The sequence below is a fragment of the Protopterus annectens genome, chromosome 4.part0, assembly GCF_019279795.1.
Source record: "Protopterus annectens isolate FY-2018-M chromosome 4.part0, PAN1.0, whole genome shotgun sequence".
Taxonomy (NCBI): Eukaryota; Metazoa; Chordata; order Ceratodontiformes; family Protopteridae; genus Protopterus; species Protopterus annectens.
Genome location: NC_056733.1, coordinates 1,106,704,218 through 1,106,724,735, shown reverse-complemented (window position 1 = coordinate 1,106,724,735; position 20,518 = coordinate 1,106,704,218). Strand labels below are relative to the sequence as shown.

At 45.1% G+C, this 20,518-nt stretch overlaps 1 protein-coding gene across 1 annotated transcript in view; it reads left to right on the top strand.

The window, feature by feature from the left end:
* Positions 1-1,292: 1,292 nt before the first annotated feature.
* The window catches only part of HDAC3 (histone deacetylase 3), a 1,027,013-nt gene continuing 1,007,787 nt past the window's right edge, over positions 1,293-20,518 (top strand). The window contains exon 1 of the mRNA XM_044069080.1: positions 1,293-1,475. Coding sequence (XP_043925015.1) covers positions 1,421-1,475 — 55 coding nt within the window. The 5' untranslated portion in view covers positions 1,293-1,420. The remainder of the gene's footprint in view (positions 1,476-20,518) is intronic.

Sequence of the window (20,518 nt, the reverse complement as noted above, 5' to 3'; positions counted from 1 at the left end):
ACAGGTGCTTGTATACTGCATTTGCGTACTGCTCAGCATAGTTGTCTCCATCATCTGAGGGGGGCAGTGGTTTGAAGCTGCTGATATCCTCCCTTATGAGGTTGTCGCCAGCTTTTGAAAAGTTTTTTAGATTGGTTATGGCTGGGGAGGAGTTGTGTGGGATAGAAACTTCAGATGAGACAGACTGATGATCTGTTCTCACCAGGGAAGAACATACTATGGGAGTGGTGCAGTGGTGAGAACCAAGTCCAGTATGTTATCTCCCCTTGTGGGGGGATGAGACCAGCTGATCTAGTGTGTTAGAACTGATGAAGTCAAGGAATTGCAGGAATAGTTCACCCAGTCTATGGTGGGGTAGTTGAAGTCACCAAAGATCAGGGTGTTATGGAGTACATGTAGCTGCAGGTAGGAGGTGTGGGTGTCCTGAGACACGGAGGGGGGTCTATAGCTGGCTGTAACTTGGATGGGTATCTTGCCAACTGTCAGTTGCACCTGGAGTAATTCCAGTGCGTCATGCTGGTGTGCCCCTCCTTAATGAAGATAGAGACTCCACCAGCCTTAGTCTTTCCGACCTCATTTGGGGTCGGAAAGTGTGGAAACTCCTGGTAAGGCATCGGCATCTTCCAGTCTAGAGCGGCCTTAGGCCAGTTGGTGCCCTAGGCAAAAAGGCTCCATGACGCCCCCACCATACCACACAGTGCCCCCATCCTGGTCTACCTACAACAAATAAATACTGGAAAAGCGCCCCTGCTAGACCGGCGCCCTATAGGCCACTGAGGAAAGGCTCCAGTGAGTGCATCACTTTCTTCCACTTTTTACGTACTGTCACCAAACTTAAATAATGAAATCTCTCTTTTCTTTTTAGCTTAAATTCTTCCTTCACTTGATCCCAGGTTTTTAACCCCTTTTTCAGAAGTTATTCTATTGTCATTTCTGATTCTAGTTGGAAATACATGGTTATTTTTTCTTGAACTGAATCACATTCCAAAACAAATTTTACATTTTCTTGAAAAAAAAACAGAAGTTTATCTTTATGTTGGAAAACAGCCTTGTGGACATTTATTCAGCGAACCTCCCTAATTCTGTATAAAATGAATAAACTTTTTAAAAATTATAATTACATGCCTTAAGGAGAGAGAGAGAGAGCGAGGACGAGGGCGGGAAAGGGAAGGAAAGGGAGAGAGTCTTCCCCACTAGGGGGCAAAGTTTCATTTTTTTTTTTTTTTCTTTATACGCTCTATAGAATTTGTCGTCTTTATACGGAACTTTTACGTCTCGCACGTCCTTACGTGATTATGGGTAATACAGAATTTTGGTCTAATGGCGGGTGTTAAGTGCTGTAAGTGATTAATTGACCCGTTTGTTTGGGTTTATTTCTCTTCCTGAAGTTTCCGTTGGTTTTTAACTTTTTGGAGCCGTTATGTCAAAGACTGTGGTGTATTTCTATGATCCAGATGTGGGCAACTTTCACTATGGTAAGGCGAAAGCAGTAGCATTACTTGCAAGGATCTGTAGCCGGTCGCTGTGTTAATTATCAGTGCCTCTTCTATCATCTGTGATATAATTCAGCATTGTCTTATATGAATGACAGAGTAGAGTAGTTTTATGAAAGCAGAATATTTTTCTCTAGGCTACCTTTGGCTGATGAGTGTACAGTATCTAGACATTCCCGGGATGGGAACATTTTATCGTTAACCAAAGTTCCACTGTGCCTTGTTTGGTTAGGCTGTTTGTGTAACCTGCCCTGCGTATATAATTTGTTTTTACTTAGATTGTCACGTGCATTTTGTACTTAGTGTTTTAAGAGTTACAGTTTGTTTTCGTATGATTTTATCATCTGGGTTATGTGTTTTCGAGTGTGTGTGTTTTGTTTCGGGCATGATCCACTTGATTAGTAGTTTTTATGTTAGACTGGACTGCTGTTTTGGGCATGCCGTTGCTATTTTTGTTGGTAAGCAGAGTCCGCGAGAAAGCACCAAGTGTGTCTGTTAAATAAAAATCTGTGTAGGAAAATACTTTACTTGTAGATCTGCATTGTTTGCTTTGTAAATCTGTTCGAAGTGAGTATTTCGGAACTAGCACTCGCAATGTGTATATTTAATATTATTTGTATGCAATTTTATTTTAATTTAAATATGCAGTGCTGAGTCATTTTTGCGTTGTAGTTTGTTTTATATACAAAGTGGTTTGGATTAAACAAATTTCATGGTAAGTAGGGTAGTGAACATATGTAGAGGTTTGCACATTACAGGGTCACTTGGGTTGCTTGAGGCAAGGACACGCTAATACATGTTTGCTTGTTAGTGGGCTGATGCACATAGAACGCACGCATTGTAGGTTAAGATCGGTTGTTAGGATGTTTAAGACAAGTGTAAAGTGAAATGTGGAGCAGAGGATAATATGAAAACAAATATTCATATGGTCAGATGAGGCGAAAAGGAGTGAGCGGTGAACTTGACTGTGTGGAAAGTATTGAAGTTTTGCTCTGTGGTAAGGGGGATGTCAGTGAACTTGGCTGTGTGGTTTGAGGAAATTGAAGGCAATGTAGTTTATCTGGTAAGGGGGGTGGGGAAACCATTTGCAATGAGACTGTGTATTATCTCAAAATCACCACCCAGGATGCATGCCCTGATGGTAAAACCATTTGCAGTGATGCTTTATTATATGTCAAAAAAATCACCACCTGAGATGAGTGGTACCAAGCTCTGTGATTGCCCTTCTCATAACAAGATTGACAATCAAACACCAACCCTACAGCCAGCAATACAAGATCTGTGAAATATTAACTGAAACACTATGGTAAAATGCATACTTTACTATTAAGCAAGGGATGTTATGGGGAAGCATTCTTCATTATGTCCCACACAATCGGATTAATGCAGCATAGTAAAACTCTTGAGTATGATACTGAACATGAGTGCTTGCATTAACTGCACTCTTTAATGCTGTGTCGTCGATGGCAAGATTGGGCTTTTTGCACTGGTAGTGGATTAAGGAGGTCTGTACCTCCTTGTATTTGCTTAGAGAGATCAGTGCTTGGCATCCTTCTAATGTTCACTCAGTTCATATTAATTTTACAGTGCTTTATGTACAGGAGTTGTGGGGGGCTGTGGACCTTATTTGCAGCTATCCATTATGAGGTGCTGTAATTTCTGTGCGTTTGTAGTGCACCATAATTGCTGTATATTAATTTTTTTCATAAATATTTCTTTATGTAATGTGTGATATTTGGATAATATGTCAAAATAGAAAACGCTGATGATGTAGTTGATGTGTTTATGGAATGGCAGATTAATTATGAGAGCAGTGTAGGTTCATAGGAGATTACTAGTCTAACAGCTTAAGAGCCTTTACAAGCCTAGCCAGTGTAACTGGATTTTACCTAATATATGGCCCCTAGGGGGCAAAAGGATGGCATGGATTTGTGCCTATGCCCTGAGTGTCGTACAGATTGCCCCTGTTCGTAAGAGACATGGGTACTACCCCAGGTGTGAATTTGTGATTTCCCCATCCATTGATCCAAATTACATTTGAAGAGGGCCAGGGAAGGGCTCTGCTTAATATGAATAGGAAGGCTGCTACAAAGAAGGGGGCAATCTCTGAAGCCCAGATCTGTCTCAGGCATGTTATAGTTGAGTCACTGACTAAATTTAGATCCTAGATCGAGTGACTGTCATGCTGTTTGACTTGCAGATGTGTAGCAGCTCCATCGGGGCTGGATTTGTGGGTACCTCGAGTGACTGTCATGCTGTTTGACTTGCAGATGTGTAGCAGCTCCATCGGGGCTGGATTTGTGGGTACCTTGTATGTCGGGTGTGGTAATCACCCCTTAATAGTCTGTAGAAGACACAGTAAAGAGAGAGGACTCTTGGTCTGGCCTTGTAGGATATGTTGTTGTTAGGTGTGTACTAGGCTAATGGCCCTGGAGCCTTTGCAAGCCTAGTCCATAGGATTACCCTGGCATCATGCCACCTGACCTTAGTTTCCAGTGCCTCTGTCAAGTAGAGCCACTGGAGTGATCCCCGGGATGAATTTTCTATCTCCCATCCACTTGTTAAGATTCCTCTTGAAGAGGGCCAGTGAGGTGCTGTGTTTGACATGTATGGAAAGTCTATTCCATAGCATGGGCAGTCTCTGGATAATTATCCTGTCCCTCTAGTACGTTCTGGTGATTGTGGTAATGAGGTTGAGGTCTCTGGAGGGTGTGGTGTGGAAGGACTGAGATTTCTTTTAGATGTAGCATTTCTAACAGAGTTAACACAGCTGGGTCAGAGATGACTTTGTAAGTCAAGCAGAGATTGCCTCTAAGTAGGCAATATGAGACCGAGAATAGTTGGAGTTTTTTGAGTCTGTCCATATAGGACAAGTGTTTAAGGCATGGGATCCTCTTTGTGAGGTACTTTTGCGGCGCCTCCAGTTGTTGCAGGTGTCTAGTGAGGTACATGCCAAATGGGGCATTGCACTCTGGCCTAATGAGAGAGGAGTAGAGGGAGGCAATGACGTGTTTCTTCCTGGATGCAAAACCTTTACTAATGATGTCACACACAGACTTTCTGACCACAGTGGCATTGTGGTGTACAAAAGAGAGGTTGCTGTCAACCTGTGTTCCCAGATCTCTTATAACGCCTTCTGTGTTTGGTGGGCTACCATTGATGTGGTAGTTCATGGGAACTGTGTTTTCCCCAAACATGCTGACACATTTTTTGGCATTGAGCTTAAGGCAATGGTTCTGACAACAGTTGTTGGTCTCGGTGAGGCTTTTCTATAGGATGTCAGCATCGCTTGGATTTAATAATGGTTCCCAACTTGCAATCGTCTGCGAACTTTGTCACCCAGAGTCCCTTCATGTTGGACTGGACTTCTGAGAAGTAGAACAGGAGAGGACCCAGGACCGATCCCTGTGGGACTGCACTCGTGACTGGTCGGTAGTCTGACTTGGAGTCAGCTACTTTCACACTGTGGGATCTGTGAGCCAGTTTGCAACCCACCTAGTGATATAGGGGTTGCTGCCTAGCTTAGTGAGTTTTTCTATGATTCCTGAGTGGGGAATGGTATCGGAGGTCTTGGCCAGATCAAAGGTAGGCTGTATGAACCACCTGCCTTCATCCTGTCTGGTGACTGACTCGAAGTTGACCAAGTTGAGCATGATCTACCCTTCACAAAACCAAACTGTGTGGGATCCAGAGTTTGGAGATTCCCTATATCCATGTTTATTAGGTCCACAATGATGCGTTCCATAGCTTTGCATATCAGACTTGTCAGGCAAATGGGGCAATAGTTCCTAGGGTCTGTAGTCACTCCTCCTTTGTGGAGAGGGATGACTATAGCAGTGCACCATTCGGTAGGGACAAAGCCTGGGGTGAGGCTGTGATTGAACAGGGCACACAGGTGAGGTGCCAGTTCACGTAAAACACAGCCAGGGATATTGTCGGGTCCCATAGAAGCTGTATTCCTGGTCTTGGACAGTGGTGTTTTAACCTGTGCAGCAGTAATACTGGGTGTCTGGCAATCTACTGGTATTGTGATTGGTCCTTTGGGGTGGGGAGAGGGGTAAAGTTGGCATTGAATCTGTCCGACATTATATTGGTAATATCTCTTTGCTCTGTATTGGAGGTGCCATTGTGCAGTAGTTCAGAGTAAGTCTGGGTATTGCCGTGGAAGTTTTCTACATAACTATAGAGAAGGCCTTGTGGTTGTCTTTACTATTTGCTGCAATTCTGTTTTCCTAGATAGCTTTAGAGGATTTGATGAGGGATCTCAACTTTTGTTGAGGCTGATAAGGGAGTTTTTCCAGTCTTGGGACTTCACCTTATTCCGCATCAGTTTCCTCCTCCTGTTGTAGAGTTAGTTTATGGGAGGGGACCGCCAGATTGGCTTCCTTTTTAGGAGGAGAGTGTTTTGTTTTTATTGCATATGGTGAGAGCCATGCATTTGTGTACATGTTCATACAGTGCATTGGTGCATGATTCTCCACTGCATGTGTGCCGCGAAGTTAGCCACCTCTATTCTTAGGAGCCCAAAGTTGGCTTTGGTGAAGTTATTCATGGTGGTTACCTTTGCGGGGGGTGGGGGATGTGGATTTCCGAGGTGATTAGTTTGTGGTCTGATTTAACCAGGGAGGAGTTGACTATTGGTGTAGAGCAATGGTCGCCCATGTAAGTAATGACTAGATCAAGGATGCTGCTACCTCTAGTAGGGGTAAGAACGAGCTGGTCCAGGGCATTGGCATTAATGAATTCCAGGAAACATTGGGCAAGTGTATTGGTACATGAGTAGTTTTCCAAGTTAATGGAGTGGTTGTTGAAGTCGCCCAGTATGAGTGTGTTAGGTTGGACCCTAATATTCTCCAGGGTGCTTAGGAACATGGAGTGAATATCTTGGGACATGGTTGTGGACGTATAACAGGCTGCGACCTGAATCGCTGTCTTGCCCAATGTTAGCTGCACCTGAAGTATCTCTGCATTATGTTGGGCTACCAGTTTACACCATGCAATTACTTTGTGAGGAATCTTCAAGGTCTCTACAGCTGCTGTGAGTGCCTAGTCAAGTACAACCCCCATGGTGCATTGTACTCTGTTATCGTCTAATGAGGGACGAGTACAGCAGGACTACAATTTCCTTGTATCTGGATGTCTTAACTTGTAAGTTGTGCCACATGGAAGGACTTCTTTACCACTGTGGATACATGGTGGTCAAAGTTTAGGTTCCTATCTGTGTATCTAGATCTCTTGCCTCTGAGTGTACTCTTAGTGGTGTGCTATTGATGTAATTTGCAGGGGTTTATGGTAATGCTTTTTTGCGTTTAGTTTTAGACCATGGTTCTGGCAACAATCATCTGTCTGATCCAGACCCTGAAGGACATCTGCATCATTGGGGATTCAGTCATTGCTCCCAGCTTGCAGTCATCAGCAAACCTTGTCATCCAGATACCTCCTATATTAGCTTTGACTTCAGAGAAGTATATTCCAAACAGGAGTGGTCCCAACACTGACACCTGTGGCACACAACTAAGTAACTGGCCTCTTGCTGGATCTGGATTCACCCACTTTAACCACGTGTCCTGTCCATGAGCCAGTTGACTATCCATCTTGTGAAGTAGGGATTTATGTTCAGTTTTCAGAGTTTATTTATAATACCCAATTGGGGAACTGTGTGGGATACCTTTGCCAGGTTGGGGTAGGTACTGTTTTAACCTCATCCTTGGCCTTGGTGACTTTCTCAAAGAAATCCACCAGATTCGGGTAGGCATGGCCTTCCCTTACAAATTGGGTTGGGTTTGGTGTTTGAGGTTTACTATGTTATTACTTATCAGGTCTATGATTATTCTTTCCAAGGCTTTACTTACAAGCCTTGTCAGACTTATGGATCTGTAATTTTCCAGGTCCGTAGATGGTCCCACTTTATGGAGTGGGATGAATGTTGCTGTCCTCCACTCTTGTTGGAACAAATCCAGTCTGGAGACTGTGGATAAGTATAGATCCTAATGGGCCTGATAAGTTCCGATTTAACTGTTTTAAGAGGAAACTTGCTACATCATCTGGACCCCATTGAAGCCATGTTTTCTGCTTTAGAGTGTGCGGTGGCAACCTGTTTAGTGAAGGGGTGGTGGAGGATATTTAGTGAGGGTGGTGGGGAGGTGAAATTTGAGCTGATATGTTGGCCAGTAGATATGCTAGATCTTGTGACTTGGTTTAGGTGATGCAGTCTACAACCAATTCCACATGTTGTTGCATGCGACTCCCTCAAGATTGCAGGCATAACTGAAAAACATATTATGCTTATTCTTAGCTTTGGAGGCTATTTTTTCCTCAATCTGCTTTCATAAATGTGACTAGTTCCCTGATTTGCTTGTTTAGACTGAGGGACTATTTCCTCTGTTGTGCACATTCCCTCTTACTTCTCAACGGGATTTTTTTGTTGTTGTACAACTATTAATAACTGGTCCACCAGGCTGGCTTGTTTTTGTGAGTTGACCTGGGTTTTTTTGCTCTGGTACTGACATTTCTACACAGTTTATATGCTTGTACAGGGTTTTTTTATGTATGCCTCTGCCTTGGTTTGTGTGTTCTGGATTTGGGGAAACTTTGAAACTATCTATGCCATCCATTAATAAGTGGTTATTTACCTTGGAGAAGTTCTTAAAAATTTTGGGGTTAGGTGGGGGAACTAGTCTTACCTTTATTTCAAGGGAGACAGCTTTGTGATCTGATCCTGCTAGTGAGGGCGTCACATGGGGGGGTGAACCACACTTCCATATTTGTGAGTACCAGTTCTAGGATATTTGTTCACTTGGTGGGAGTGCAGACTAGCTGCTCCAAGGCATTTGAATTTACAAGGTCAAGAAATGTTTGGGACTGCATGTTAGTGGGTGTGTGTGTGTACCTCACAGTTAATGGAAGAGTACTTAAAATCACCCATGAGTGTAAGATTGAACTGGATAGTGAGTGATTCTGGTAACTTTGTGTATGATGTATGGGTTTCTGGTTCATGGAGGGAACCTGTAACTAGCAAGAGTATGCTATTTTCCATGGTTAGTTGGGCATTGAGTAGTTGGAATGTATTGCCATGCGTTGATGTAATGCTTTTCCATGGCTTTGAACTACATTTCAGTAACTGCACAGACATCTGCATTCTTTTAGGGTGACAAGAGCTTCTGGGGAGTGCTGTTTATTTGCGAGACTCCTAGTACTGACCAGTAACACCTTTAGCTTGTCTTGGGTAGTTTTTGGTATGTCAGAAAGCTTGTGTGTTTGGCAGTGCCTTAAAAAGGCACTATAAGGGTAGATAATGTTTTGGCCAATGGGTGACAGGTGAAGACCATCTTTGGCAAAGCAGTGTTGTCTGTCAACCATGTCCTCATTTGAAATGACACAGGTAACCAAATCAATTGTTAAAGTCTTGTATTTTCTGCTGATATTGTGGCATCATCTTTGGAGACTATAGAATGCTGCTCAATGCTAGGCTCATACCTGCATGTGATGCATATTCTTGGAGCTCAATCATGTTAGTCTTAATATAGTCCAAGGAGTTACGTCTTGGGTCACTCATGCCCACGTGGACTTACTTGGGGGGGGGGGGGGATGTGACCTGAGTGCTTGACTTACCTGGTGAATCCTGGCCCCTGACAGGCAACCAGCTGTAACCTTCCCCTTATCCAGCCTGGTAAGAGGGACATCAGTGTGTCTCACGATGGAGTTCCCTGTGACCAGAATATTGGGTTGTGGAGTGTTTCGCTTGGTAGTTGAGACACAGTGAGATGTGGCATTGTGTTGTGATTGAAATTTGTTTGTATGCATGCAGAGTTTCTGAGCGCTGCGCCTTGGTGGGGTTTTGAGGTTTGGGTGAGTTACTTATAAACTCTTCTTGCATGTGTTGGTCTGTGTGTGGTCCTTTGCAGATGCAGTGAGTGATGTCTATGAGTTGCTGACTACTTGTTTGTTGCTGTTTGTGTCTCTATGTGAGAGCCTAGCCTCCAGTGTTGATATGTAGCTACACTTTTCGCATGCTGTGTTAGTCTGTTTTAGAATTAAGTGGCTGTCAGTGTACACAAGGCAATTGTTACATTGCTTCAAGATGCCTCTGTCCACCAAGCTGGATGCAGAGATAGCAGGAAAATGCCCCTCCATGGTTGCAGGTCCTGGTGTGTACTTGGGAGGGTATTTGTAACCGGATGTTTAGTTATATTTGATGGAATGTCATTTAAGAGAGCACTGTCTGTCACATCTTGGGAGCCTTTTGGTCATTTTGGAGCACTCCTAAACTTGGCGAGGAGGGTAGTACTCTCTAAATTGACAGAAAAATGTCCTTAAGCTGATATGGTAGCACAAAATTATTTAATTTTAAGCTGGCTGTATTCTACATTCTGTGAGGCTGAACATAGTGTGCTTGTTTATAGTATTGAAGGTTTCACTTGTTTATGAAGTGGGGAGCTGTCATGTTACTATACTGCCATAGTTTATGAAACCTGTTGGTCTGTAGTGTCACAAGATCATGGCATCACTGTTAGTAAGTCTGAAAACAAGCTTCAAATTTGTGTCTGCCTTTAATAATCTTTCTTTTTTCCTTTGAATACCCTTGATATTTTCTAGGAAATAGCCCATCTTTTAGTAACTTTTGTCCCCCTTTTCATGCACACCCTAGGCTGCAGTAGATCATATTTAGTTGTTTAAATGTTCTACCTTAAGAGTATTTCAAGAAATAAATGCAATGCTAGTTTACATGGGTGTTCTAAAGTTTGTAGTATTGACATGCTAAAAGTTTTGTAGATGGGGTCAGAAATGTAGACGTGTTGTTGAGATATGGGAGATGTAGGTTATCTTTCCTAAGTCTCCCCACCTGAAATATCATTGGATGCGATTTGAAAATGCCTTAATTAAAAATGTGGTAGGAAATGCTACTGCTTCCTTGTAGCTACTTTCCAGCTGATTGTTTGTTTTATTGGGGTAACGCTGTATGTTGTCTCACATTTTCTGTATGTAACCGTACTGAGATTGTAATTGTGCTTGTAGAATGGCATGTCAGCTGGTCTTGGGGTATTTACAGATTACGTTTCTGATTTTTATATGCAAGCAATAATGCCCTCAAGGTGGTGTGTTACTGTGTAAATAGCTCACACCCAGGGGTACTATGAGGCCTGGCACCAGAGGCAGAGGGGATTATTGTGCTTAGAGAATGGGCCATCTGTTAAAATTTGTATTTTTCTATAAATATATTCATTAAATATTTTTTGTATGTTTTGCTACTATACATTTTGGTGTAAAATAGTTTCTCCACATAGTTATTGGTGGTACTAAGTTACATTATTTCATGTGTTTGGTCAAAGTGCAGTTTTCAAGCCACTTCACTTGATTTATAGGTAAATTAAGAGCTATTAAATCAATTTATTTTTAAACTTACTTCACTAATGTAATTTGCTTTTGGTCTGTTTTTCCTTTTCACTTTATTATACCAGCACAGTTTGATGGAAGTGTTTTATGGTATATCTGTATTGGGTGTTAGCGACAACTGTGCAGTTTTTGTGCTACCCAGGTCAGCACATAATTGGAATCTCTTATGGGCTAATGTACTTTGAAATTGTAAGTATACTTCTTTGTGCCCTTATCGCCAGGTCATTTGCCCCCTCCCTTTTTTTTTCTATCCTGAACTCACTGATACCCCCAGATTCTCAAAGGCTTGCACGGCGTGCAAGATCAGTGCAGGAGACCAAGCAGGCAATATGTCCACCGTGCAATCCAGGAACAGCCTGCAGGGGTGTTCACGAGTGCTCCTGCACTGATCTCACACGGACGAAGCCCTTGTATGCAAATCGCCCCATTTGCAGGAGAAATCCATGCAAATGAGGTCAATCTGTGATCCAGGAAGCTTGCGACTGTCCGTGTGTCCTTGCAGGACTAGTGCAATCAACAGAAATGTACTCTGCTAGTAACAGAGTACATGTCTGCAAAATCCAAAACGGAGCTATGACTGCCCCAAATAAAGGCTGCATATCATGTAGTAAGCATGCCAATGGCCACGTATAAGACCATTAGCATTGCAATCAGTACAAATTTTAAAATAATCAACTTTTAATTCCTATTAGCCGACCCTGACTGTGTAAGCGTAGGGTAGCGGCGCACAAACTGGATCGGGGGAAAATAAAACTAACATAAATTAAGCATTCCAACTAAAATCAGTATTCTGCCATGCAAGTCGATGGCAGGCAGGAGACGACGTGGCCAGTGAATAGTGGTTGCTGGGGGGGGGGGGGGGAAGACATGTAACTTTGCATTAGCAGGTAATCCTATGCAAATGAGGGGAAGGATAGTGAATCCCGGTTTTCTCCAGGATGAGGCAGGTCCCAACAGTGTAATAGTATGAATAGCTGGGTGCAAGTCTCGGAGGTAGGTGACATCATGGGGGTGTGGGTCAGGCATACTGTAAGCGGATTGGAGCCCTGTGGCCCGGGGTTGCTCCTGGCATAGCACAGCTAAGCTAGGGGGTGTGTCTAAACCTGCCTAGCGATCATGCCTAAGCGGGTGTGCGTGCCACGTCGTACATGAAGAAAAAAGAGGTTAAACCAGGAAATAGCAGCAGTGTGCCCATATGAGCAGTCTGTTTGCGCAGCGCGCGCACGGGCTGAAACAAGAAGGCAATGGGAAGGGAAAACAGCAGTAGGAAGGTAATCCAATGAGTACTATCTTAGCTGGCAGATTACACAGGCAGCAGCCCAGCCCAGAACACTACTATAAACTATGCAAACACCTACCCCTGTTTTTTTTTTCCGCACACTACACCGCCGGTGTAAACAAGCAGGGAACTTTTAACACTCACAACTGCAAAATGTTAGGGGCTGCAATAGCTACCATACAACTACTTGTGGAAGAGGCTGAGGGTGGTGAGGATGTGAATGCTGTTGAGCAACCCACAGTGAGGAGATGGAGAAGAGTGTACAGACCCATGGTGACCTACCATGTGCTACATGAGCTGGAGATAGTGGAGCGCTATAGGGTGGACAGGGACCTCCTACAACAAATTGTTGAACTGTGCCGGCCACGCCTCATACACAGAACTAACGGAGGGGAACATCCCAGTGGATACAAAGGTATATGTAGGCCTTAGAATACTAGCTACAGGTACCTTCCAAAGGCCAACTGGGGATATGATGGGGATCTCACAGACATCAGCATCCAGGGTACTCCACCAGTTCCTGGATGCTATGTCATCACATGTCGGTGAGCATGGTTACTTCCCCAACACCCATGAAGCGTTGGCCAGCAGTATGCAACTGTTCCACCAAATAGCAGAATACCCTGAGGTAGTGGATGCTATAGGTTGCACGCACATATGCATCAAAGCACAACCCAGTGAGCGGGATAGGGTCTACGTTAACCGCAAGGGCTTCCCCTCCATCAACTGCCAGGTCGTGTGCGATGCTCAGGGCATGATAATGAATGTGTGTGCTGGCTGCCCTGGAGGCTATCGCATTTCCCACATCTTGCATCTGATGCAGCTGTACCACAGATTTGCCAGTGGGGATATCCCACACGGTCGCCTAGTGGGGGATGCTGGATACGCACTGGAGCTGTGGCTGATGACACCCATCAGAAATGCACACACACCCGAACAAGAACTCCATAATGAGGCACACGCACAAATGAGAATCATAATAGTGTGTGTTTCGGATGCTCACGTCACAGTTCCGGTGCCTGGGCACATCCGGTGGAGCCTTGCAGTATTGAATAAACACAAATGAGGAACCTTGTTCAGCAAGGACAAAGCACACCGGTTAAAAAAGACTTAACCTTGTTCAGCAAGGACAAAGCACACCGGTTAAAAAAGACTGACCTTGTTCAGCAAGGACAAAGCACACCGGTTAAAAAAGACTTAACCTTGTTCTGCAAACAGAGCCTTGCAGTATTCACCAGCTACATATACCCAAATTGTCCTTGTATGTGCCATGCTACACTATGATCCTGCGGAAACAGCTGCAGCAGGAACAGCATGGGGCCGGGTCACAGCCCCCCACCATTGCCAAGACCTGCATGGGCACATAATGACTGAGGAGGAACAGCCTGAGCTTGCCCCAGTAGGCAGAAGGAGGCATGCCCAGTGTGCCCTGACCTTGGCAAAGAGGCAACGCATAGCACATACTGACACTGGAGGAACCCAGGGAATAACACCGGTCTCTGACTTTCACATACAGTAAAAGGGATGCCAAACATTACACTACCTGTGCCCAACCATGTGTAGCGAGTGTATTTTGTGCATCCGACATAGGCAGCCCTGCAGCACCACCCTCAATACTGGGACACCCACAAGGTAAGTGACTTGCATGCCAGTCGGGGGGGGGGGTCACATACCCAACAAGTGACAACCAGCAGGACAGGTGTAGACAGACAAAGGCTATGCTATCGCTCTGACTGAGGCCTGTGGAAACCCCCCCCCCCCAAGGCTTACACAGACTTGACTACAGCAGGCCAGGCAGTGGGATGTCAGTTGTGAAGTCTAGGAAGTCAGACACGAACATGTAGGTAATTATAAGCTAAGTTTTGTAGTACAATCGTATGCCTCTAGCCAGCGAGATAGGCAAGACCACAGACTGAAATGGAGTACCTGACATACCAGGTGTGCCCTCCCCCATCCTATGTAGACATATAGTAACAGTCAGGTGTCCCCCCCCCAATCCTTTGTAGAAATGTATAAATAGTCAGGTGTGCCCCCCCCATGCAGAAATGTAACAGTCAGTGCCAGCTGATTGATGGATACCCTGCTGAGATGGCATGCAACCTGTCTGTGTACAACATACGTCAGCACTACAGTACAAACTACCTGGACTTGACCCACACATGCAATACAGACAGCCATACTGGGCATGCTCATACACACAGAGAAATGAAGGCAATGTAAAACAGCTTACTGAAAGGTAACACTGGGCATGCTCACACACATGAAGGCAGAGTCTGCAAACACCAGTGGACCAGACATATCTGGCAGTGGCACTAGTCAGTATGCATCACTCATTCCTTGCACACACAGTGGATAGGAATACAGACCTATATGCAAGGACAACACACTATAATAAGCCAAAGGTAGACGGACATAGATGTGTGGAAGAGGGTGACTGTGACAAGGAGCCGTCCAGGCCTTTCCCACCTAGCACCCAGCCAAAGCGCCCCAAACACGTGCAGATGTCACTCGCTGCAGATACTAGCCACCACTATGTGGTGCACGTGCAAGCTGTGCAACATGACTACAAGGAAGTAGTCATCTAGCCACTGCCCTGTGTGCCCGCATGTGGCGTGTCAACCCCTAGATGAATGGCTAATGGCCCATGCACCCACACTGCCCTACCCATAGCCTTACTATGACAAGCCTGCTGAGGTCCTCCAATGTGAAATACACCTTTGGGAGAGTTGTAGCCTAGTAATCACCATGACGCATCCCGTAACTGCGTACTGCTGTAGTGTGCTAAACTAGTTAGGTAAGAGTTCTGTTCCCAGACATGGCAACTGTGTATGAATGTGTGTGTCAGTCTGTGTAGAGAGCAATGCTTTTTAGGCCAGCCACGCTCCCCACAATCCAAATGCTGAACCTTTGCAAGGCGGCTGTCATCCACCTAGTAATATACTTCTAGAAAGCTGTAGCCCAGTAATCTCCATAGCGCATGCCATAACTGTGTACTGCTGAAGTGTGATTCAGAACTCTGTTAGGGTTCTATACCCATCCATGACTGTTGTGGATGTTTTGCGAGTGTTCCATTGTCTGTGTAGGGAGCAATGCATGCCCTACATTGGCAATCCTGCTGATGTCCGCCAATAACGTATACACCTTTGGAGGAGGAGTACTGCAGTAATCACAATGGCGCGTACTGTAACTGCGTAGTGCTGTAGTGTAATAAACTAGTTGGGGGTTCTATTCCCGGACATGTGTGTGCACGCACACGCATGTGTGTTTGTACCTCGTATCCAATGTGGAGGAGGGTGTGTGACACCTGGGCCCAATGTGTAGTGGATTTTGCAATTTTCTTATATGGTGGCCCTAGTACATATCACAATGTCCACTGTACAGGGAAAACAGCTGTGAAATAGCAGAGAGGCTGGGGTGCATATCCATACCCATACATGTGATATCAAGGCCAGGCAATCGCAGTTAGCAACCCCAGTATTACCCAGAGCGAGCACTCAACCCATGTCTCGTACACACACACACATGGCGAGGCAACAGCCATGATGTGTGTAGTACACTGCATATTGGCGACTGATGGTAACTAATGGTGTGAATGTAGTGGCCTACAGAGGTCACGGCACGCTGTCCATTAGTACGATAGGCACACAATTGCAGACAGTGCGCTTTCATTGTTTTTCCCACTGGATGCCTGCAACAACTGTGGTTCCATCACATGTGATCCACAAAGGACATACCATGCCTTACATACATGCCCTGTATGGATAGATGCCAGGGAATACCTGTAGCTTGCTATCATAGTAGGTACAGGGGCAACATGCTGTCCATTACCTGGCCCCACCACATGAGGGCGGGACTGTCGCATCCTGATAACATTCCGTGAACACAACATGGGCCAGACAAACCAGGTGCACTTCCACATGCCACTGTACTGAATGTGGGACGTGTGCAAATCCCAAACACAGTCCATGTCCTGGCGTATAGAACACATACATGCCAAGCATTGCACAGCACTGGGCATGCACAATAGCATCCCAGGAGACTGGATGGTGAATACTATAACCACCTGTGTGGTCCATGCTGGACACTACACCCCTTAGCCATAATGCAGACCATTCTCATGTGGCCTGATGCCAAGGTATACTTCTCACCCAGCCTTGTACAGCTGTCTGGCACAGTCAACCACTACACACCTGTGAAGCACTGCACACATGCACGCCGGTACTAGCACCCTGTGTGTGTGGTGTATGAGACTTTCGACCACATTCACACCGGTACCACCCCTATTGACATACTGAAGCATGCTCTGTCAGACACAGTCACATACCCTATTGACCATAGAACCCCAGTATAACCCCTTTGGGCTAATTGATACCTATGCGTTACTGTATTGTGGTTAGGAAGTGTATTCGTTACCCTGCCAAGTGTGGCAATGTGTACGAGTCCCTTACAGAGTGTGGCTGTGTTGATGCTGACACCTGTTCATGCGGACAGGCCCGTATGCTACACCTACTGTATCGCAACAGTGTTGCAGATGTCACTCACCAGCACATATGCGTCTGGACAGCTCAACATCATGTAAGCTATGTGGCGCATGCAGTAACTGCATACACGATAGCTACGCATAGTCAGGTGTTTGAAACCCCAAACTGGTAGGTGTGTGACACGCACATGCTTAAGTTTTACTCACCCACTCCTTCCCTAACATACATTGTCTATCTCCTGCCCACACTCTCTCTGGTGAATGTGGGATGTACACCTGCTTTGCTAGGCAGCATGCGTTTTGTAAGTGATGGTCATGATCAGCTGATGGTCTCTGCACCAGTTGCAGCCGCCCTCTAGCTGAGTGCGTGTGGAACATCTGTGGTAACATTCCCATAGTGAATTGCATGGTAACACACACCAATATCTAGGAACATCGTTTTGGTGTTGGCCCTTTACATCCACTGTGGGCAGGAACTAGATCTGTCGTTTGGCAAAATGCTTCAGATGGATTGGGGATTTACCTCTAACAACTTACTGTGGAAACAGGGCAACACACAGGAGGGGGATGTGCCTGACCTGACTACAGGCTAAGTGCTGCTATACTGCATGTGGAGTAATGTTGGTTTAACAATGTGTGTGTGTGGTTGTCATACATGTTGTAATACCTGCCATGTCAGTACTATGTTTGAGGAATCCGCATCAGCAGGGTCGTCTGCAGACTGGACAATGTGTTGAGCCATTGCTGTCCTGTGATACCCACTGAGCACGTATCTGTGAACTGCAGAAGGTAGTGAGAGGATTGCAGTCTGTAGTTGGTGAAAGCCCCGACGGGTATTGACTTCATATCCCTCATAGGACACGTGTTGCAACAAACCCTGTTACAACAGTACATGTATGAGGTTATCACAGCAACATGTCAATATTGGCCCTGTGTATATGCTTCCAGCCCCATCTGCCACCTCCCCCCACCATATAAGCTTCAACAGACTATACACACAACTCATTGGGTATGGCTACAGCTTAACTACTGTTTGGACAGATTGTGTAGTGTAACACAGCTTCTGCTAGGTGATTGTAGCCATGTCCCCTGTGTGGACACCAACATTACCGGTCTGGTACTTGACTATTCACTTGCATGACATTGTCAGGGCCACTGTGGTTACATATATGCCAGTAGTATGGCTGCTATGAGATTGCTGCGCATCTGACAGTCTGTTATATGGGGGGTGCTGTGCATGCTGTTGGACATGTACCGGGCTTGTGTAGACTATTACTACCAATGTATGCACTATGATAGTGACACAATAACATGTATATGTTTCATTGGCCAGATGATCCACCTCCCCACACCCATCTGAACGTGATACCTGGCAACATCACGTGTGCCAACCTGGGGCCTCCTTGTGTACTGTTACAGCCATACCTTCTGGTGGAACCACCCGGGGATGTTGCCCCCCCCCCCCCGTCGGGCACACCAACATGTCCCTGTCCCCTGAACTCAGGTCTGGGGCCTGTTCCATACCAGGCTCCACAGACACATGAGGGATGTGCTACATTCGTCTGAGGCAACCAGTACACATTCACACGGCCAGCATGCTCCTCCTGCCCTGCTCAGCCACCAGACCTGGCACCTTCAGTATGTGGACTGCTGCTGTGAGTGGGAGTTGGTGGTAGCCTTGTTCCCATTGTGCCCATATTGGGGACCATGGTGCATCCACATCAGACTACACACAATCCATGGTGTTTACCCACCCCATGTCACATACCACCCCTGTAAGACTGACCTCTATATCTACCAATCCTGACCACTTCACGTGTGTATCTGCCATACTTCCCCATATTCCCATAGCAGACTTCACAGGCTGCTGCATTGTGGTGCTAGGATGGGACTAACTTGTGACATACCCGTCCATGGTTCACAGACTGCCAGCTGTAGATATCGGTCAATTGCTATGTGTGCTGCTGCCTCACACACAGCACACACCACTGTGGTAATGATATAGGGGACATGTCTTACCATACATATGTTAATGTGTGTTTGTACAGATGTAGACATTTGCATATTGGTATTTATCTGTGTGTAGGTATGTGACTTCATACATACACACACAATATAAATATAAATATATATATATATATATATATATATATATATATATATATATATATATATATATAATGTGTGTGTGTCTACACATGGGTATATGTATATTTCTGGACATGCATACTGATATACATATATATCTTTAAATGTATATGTGACGTACACACATGCATACTGGTATGTGGGGTACATTCAGACATCAGCTCCACAATCTCGCAACACCTTCTTGCGCAGCTGCACTGTTCTGCCTTGCTACAATACAGGTGCCACATATGGACATGGCCTGACATTTGGGGGGTATATGTAGGAGCCGATGGCAGGTAACCCAATTGCACACCTATGGCATTCCAGCATGCTACATTACAGATTCACCTGGGTATCCTGCCAGTGGTGGGCCGTGGCTCCCACATGTCCATCATAATGGTATTGCTACCACCACCAGCTATTGGCAGTGTCATATACATACTTCCTATTACACTACACACTATGATGGCTTGCATCTTGACTGTCTGTGCTGACCTGCATAGTAAACTGCTATGGCCCACAACACACAGGGACACACTATTGTCCATAGCTGCTGTTCAGGTGAACATCATCACAACAATGTCTGATGGCACATATAGCTGATTCCACATCATCTATCCCATTATGATGGACCAGGTACTACATGCTATTACATGTGTGTATATATACCTCGCATACCTGTTGTGGGAATGATGCCTTGTTGAATGACAGCTGACTAAATGCCTGTGACGTCAGCTTATTGTTTGAAGAGCTTTGTCTTTTCTTTCTTTTTTTCTCTCTCTCTTTCTCTTTTTTTTTCTCCTCTCTTTTTCTCTCTTTCTTTACATTTGTTGACCAGGAAAATCCGACTGAATGCTTGTCCATTTTCAGTGGAGACCCGGGGAGAAAAGCTCCACAGTAAAACTCTGCTAATCATTACGATTAATACAGAGGTGTTCACATTCATAGAGAGTAACAGACTTAACATAGCTGAGTAACCTATTATTCATAGGTAGGTACTAGGCTATTGGCCCTAGGGCCTATATAAGCCTAGCCAAATGGTACCCTGGCTTTTGCCACCCAAGAATTTTTTTTTCCTATGCCCCTGTCAAGCAGAGCCGCAGAACATGTAGGTATTCTTCATGCTTGGTTCAAGTTTACATGTCAGGTATGACTGTTGACAAAGGTCAGTTTAAGGTGTAGTTGTATTCCAGTTTAACAGTTTTGGATAGTATACACTCAGGTATTCGGGTTAAGATTTAGTGGTAGAGTAGAAGAGTATAGTGAAGGTGTAGGTAGGTAGAGGGGGAGACATAGTAACTATAGTAGGTTGTGTAGGGGTATAGAGTGTAAGGTGGGGGGGGGGGTTAACCAGGTGGTGAGCATGTGCTGAAGTGTGCATGAGGTGTTCCTTCAAGTGTTTTTTACATGTCCTTCGAGACAGCTGTGGTAATAGATGTGGGTAGGGAGTTCCAGATTCTGCCAATATAGTTGAAGAGGGTGTCCCCTAATTGTAACTTTAACCTTGAAAAGAAAAAGGGGTTGATAGGCAAGTGGTGTTAGAGGCACAAAGAGGGTTAGACAGGGGAAATAGCCAGGGATGTACAGAAAGGCTGAAGGGAAAGTAAACAGCTGGCCATTTCTTCTACATCAACAGCTGTACATATACACTGAATTTGGAGGTAGATTTGGACACGCACACTCCTGAATGGGGGTGAGGACAACAATAGTACGTTGTGATGCCAGTTCGAGCGGCTTGCATGC